This window comes from Arvicanthis niloticus, chromosome 9, assembly GCF_011762505.2.
Source record: "Arvicanthis niloticus isolate mArvNil1 chromosome 9, mArvNil1.pat.X, whole genome shotgun sequence".
Taxonomy (NCBI): domain Eukaryota; kingdom Metazoa; phylum Chordata; class Mammalia; order Rodentia; family Muridae; genus Arvicanthis; species Arvicanthis niloticus.
The window spans coordinates 9,497,900-9,502,758 of record NC_047666.1 but is presented as its reverse complement, the minus strand read 5'-3'; the positions used below and the strand labels follow the sequence as shown (position 1 = coordinate 9,502,758).

General features: G+C 39.7%; 1 gene segment (V, D, J or C); it reads left to right on the top strand.

The window, feature by feature from the left end:
- The first annotated feature begins 1,954 nt into the window (after window positions 1-1,954).
- Window positions 1,955-2,672, top strand: LOC117715024 (immunoglobulin kappa variable 4-1-like). The segment is given in 2 exon segments: window positions 1,955-2,080; window positions 2,284-2,672. Coding segments are annotated over 2 exon segments (423 nt in total).
- The last annotated feature ends 2,187 nt before the right edge of the window (window positions 2,673-4,859 follow it).

Sequence of the window (4,859 nt, the reverse complement as noted above, 5' to 3'; positions counted from 1 at the left end):
TTGGGTATATGCTCATGAGTGGTAAAGCTGTGTCTTCAGGTAGAACTATTTCCAATTTTCTGAGAAATGACCACATTGATTTCCAAAGCGATTATAACAGCTTCAAATCCCACCAGAAATGAAGGAATGTTCCTCATTCTCCACATCCTTGCCAGCATCTGCTGTCACCTGAGAAGTTGCTCTTAGCCATTGGTGTATGATAGAATCTCAGGGTCATTTTGATTTGCATTTTCTTGATGACTAAGAACTTTGCTTTAGGTGCTTCTTGGCCATTTTAAATTCTTCAGTTGAGAATTATTTGTTTAATTCAGTACCCCATTTTTAAAAATTGGGTTATTTAGAGTCTAACTTCTTGAGTTCTTTGAATATTTTTGATATTAGCCCTCTATCATATATAGGGTGGGTAAAGATCTTTTCCAAATCTGTGGTTGCCATTTTGTCCTACTGACACTGTCCTTTGCCGTACAGAAGATTTCCAGTTTTATGATGTCTTATTTATCAATTGTTGATCTTACATCCAGAGCTAGTGGTATCCTGTTCAAGAAAATTTCCCCAGTGCAGATGTATTTAAGGCTCTTCCCTACTTTCTCTTCTGTTAGATTCAGCATATCTGATTTTATGTAGAGGTCCTTGATCCACTTGAACTTGAGCTCTGTACAAGAAGACAAAAATGGATCAATTTGCAGTTTTCTACAAGCAGACTGCCAGTTGAACCAGCACCATTTATTGAAAAATGTTTTCCTTTTTAACTGCATGGTTTTGGTTTCTTTGTCAAAGGTCAAGTGTTGATAGTTTTGTGGTTTTACTTCTGAGTCTTTAATTCTATTCCATTGATCTACCTGTCTCGCTTTACTGATACTAAGCAGTTTTCACTACTATTGCTCTGGAGTACAGGTTGTGGTCAGGGTTGGTGATATATATATATATATATATATATATATATATATATATATATATATATGTATGTATATATACATATATGTGTGTATATATACATATATATTAAATATATAATTTCTGTTATTGCGATGTATTTTCATTCATTCTCAAACTTTTTTCTTTTTTACTTTGGGTGACAAAGGTCTCTGATGTTGTGCTCTACTGATTTTTGTAAAATTATTTCTTGTTATAAGAAAGCTGTGCCTCCTTTTAGTGTGTTTATTTCATTTTTTAACCTGTTTACCTTGTCAGCAAGATCATCATTAGTCAGTTTCAATACTGCTATTTTCAAAGTTATCCTAGTATATGCATTTCTGAAATAAACACTCTTGGCTTTGTGGTCTACATCTATGATTTCATGGAGAAATCTGGATGTTTCACTCAGTGTGCATTCTCCCAATTTAGAGCCCTTTTTCAGTTTCATGAAGTTGGGAAAAAACATAACATTTTTTGCTGGGTTTAACCTTTGCTTCAAACTTAAATCTTCTCATGTCCCTAGACTAGATTAATGTCTCCCAGGATTTTGACAGAATGAAATCTGAGCTTCTCTTTTTATCTCTGTCCCATGTTTAGCCTTGAAACAGAAGCCAAGGTACTGTTCATTGACCTAAGAGGCTTTGTAGGTGGGAGATAATGAACAAATTTAGCACCAATTACCTCAGTTTTTTGCATTTCATTTCTGTGTCTCTACCCTCCACCCTTAATTTACCATATGTTTCTTTTGTTGTTGTGATTTTCTGAGCAAATCTTATTATTTTCCTGGGGCTGTCATTATGAGATAGCTCTTCTAAAGTTTTTACAAATGTCAAATGATTGAAAAAAAATCTTTCCTGTGTTTTAATCCAATATTGCTATCTTAGCACCTAGTACATTTTTGTTGATCTATTAATTAGTATCATTTAGTGGTCACTCATACTCTCTGTGATGGTATTTTTGGCTGTTGATTGACAACAGCTACTCTTGCACACACTGCCTGAGGTTTTGCTTTTGTATTGCTGACTGATTTGCATGGGCACCTCAACCCTCACCTAGCTGTACAGAATTTATAAGCCAGTGAGAACTGAGCAGCATCAGAGAGGCAGGGGAAGCAAGATGGATTCGCAGGCCCAGGTCCTCATGTTGCTGCTGCTCTTGGTGTCTGGTAAGAAATTTAAAAGTATTATTATCATTTCAAAGTCACAATTTTTTATATAAGAAATTTACAATGTAAGCAAGTGTGTAATATTTCATACATAAGGACAAACTGACAATATGACATTACAAGGATCCTTGACAAAATTTCAACTCTTATTATAATCTATGCTTCTGTATGTATTCATATTCACAGTCTATTCATTATTTCAGGTACTTGTGGGGACATTGTGATGACTCAGTCTCCATCCTCCCTGGCTGTGTCAGCAGGAGAGAAGGTCACTATGAGCTGCAAGTCCAGTCAGAGCCTTTTATCTAGTGGTAAGAACTACTTGGCTTGGTACCAGCAGAAACCAGGGAAGTCTCCTAAACTGCTGATCTACTGGGCATCCACTAGGGAATCAGGGGTCCCTGATCGCTTCATAGGCAGTGGATCTGGGACAGATTTCACTCTCACCATCAGCAGTGTGCAGGCTGAAGACCTGGCAGATTATTATTGTCAACAAGTCTACAGTGGTTCTCCCACAGTGTTTCAGCCTTCTACAAAAACCTCCTTGAGATCTCACAGCTGTCTGTACCACACATAGCCCTGGGTCTGTGCACTTCCTTCTGAGAGCCAGTGTACCTGAAACACTCATGAAAATGTTTGCAAAGCCCACGAAAAAATAAAGGGTTCAAATCCTTATGTATTTTTCTATGAAAAAAAAACCTGTATATGCAAATGCAGAAAAGAACTCATTATTATAGTTCTTTTCATTCTGTAACAATTTGCTTGAATATAAAAGAGTTATGTTTATAGTTCTGAATTCCCAGTGTCAAACATAACTCTCTTTGCACTGACTTGATGATGACAGCAAACTGCAATTTGTTTTGAGTACTCTAGAAATAGAATATTTTTCTAACATATACAGGGCGTTCTTACTTTTTGTACCCTTTTCTTCTACTTCTTTCTCTCCTTTTCATAAATTCTTTTAATTTTTATTTAATTGTAGTAAATTAGTTAGCTTTTTTTTCTGTGTGGAGGTGAATGTGTGATTTTGTCTCTCTGTGTGTGTCTACATTATAACTGCACATAATTTATGGCATATTTGTGGAGGTCAGAGGACAACTTGGACTTGATTTCTCTTTTTGTCATTTAGGATTTGGCTACTGAATTCAGATCTGTTGGTATCAAGTGTCTTCATTACTTAATAACCTTTTGTTACCACAATTAAGCAATAATGACACATATGTTGTTGGACTAGGTTGAAAAACTATACCTAACTGGATGTTTTCTCCTAGAAGTATACCTGTCTGGACATGATATATAAATGATGCATATGGATGGAAGTAAATCTATCGAGAGAATAGGTTTCAAACTAAGCAGGTATAGCACTTTTCATATCTGCTAGAGTAGAATACAAACAAATGCTGAAGAAAGCATATAAAGAAAGCAGTAATCTCTATAAATTGGATAAGTTTTAGAAGCTATGCTTAGTGCTCCCCAAATTTCAGTTAACTCGGTCATTCTGGATTTCTTATGGGGTTGAAGACCTATAGTCTCATAGATAATCCTGGCTATTTACTTTGAGAGAAAAGATCTGAGTGGATGGTTTTCAGCTGACATTCATTCTAAAGCCAAGTGTAGGAAGCCATGGTTAGCGGTGATACATTCCGTCATTCCAAGATGGCGTGGGCATCCTGTCCTCCCACTAGTAAACAACTGACTGCGTAGGTGCAAAAGGCAAAAAGCACGCCAAATCACTGCCCATCCCAGGGCGTATTATGGGTAATGAGTGAACAGCCAATCAGAAGTGAACACGTCACTCTAGGGTGTATTTAAGTTGTGCCTCTTCCGGGTTATTCGTCTTTTCTGCTTCTGCTTATACAAGAAGTAAAGCCTCGCTGTAGTATTTCCCGATCACTGCCTCCATGTCTTTTTCGCGGGCGAAGGGGACTCAGGAGGCATGTGGAACATCTGGAGTCAAAACCCAGGAATTTCAAGGCACCACAGAGAGATCCCCCAAGTTTTGGGGCAGGTTAAAAGACTACAGGATCGAGATACGTCTTTGGAAGATATGCCTGGGGTGGAAGCTTTTGTTACAAGCGAACTTTCACTCACCGCTGCCGCTCTACTAGCTAGCCTCTTGTTTGTGTTGCTTTTGCTTTTAGCTATTAGTGCAAGTCAAGAAGTTTCAGGAGAGGGCCACTCTAGCATACCAGAACCATAGCGTGTTAGCCGGCATCAGGCCAAAGAGCCTGGAGATCAGGCCAAAGAGCCTGCAGCTCAGGCCAAAGAGCCTGGAGAAACAGAGTACTCAAAAGGAACAAGGGCTACTGCAGAGCTCGTTAAGCTTAAGGACCCTCCACCGGTTGATGGAGAGAGAGTGGCAGTCAATAAGACTCTCCTTCACCCCATTAAGGAGCTTGAGGCCATAGACCTTAGCAACTCCGAATAAGACCTAATGCTAGGAGAGGAACAGGAGGCAGCCACCTATGCAAAAAATAACCGTTCTGAGGTAAGACTAAGAAAGACATTGAGTCACTCAGCCCAGCCCCATCACCCTTGCCGGCGCCGGTGGTTCGCTCAGGCTCTAGGGTCCCCTGCTGTGCTCCCCAGCTCTGACTGTGGGAACAGAGGCCCGGGACAGACCGGTTACAGGGGCATCTGCGCTCTGCTATCTGCGGCGGCTTGCAGCCTGTGAAAGACTGCCAGAGGAGGGAGACAGTCTGTGCTGGGAAGCGGCCTCCCGCCAGCAGGCACACGGGGAGTGCCCTGTGAGCTTAGAGCAAGCAATGCCATTAATTGA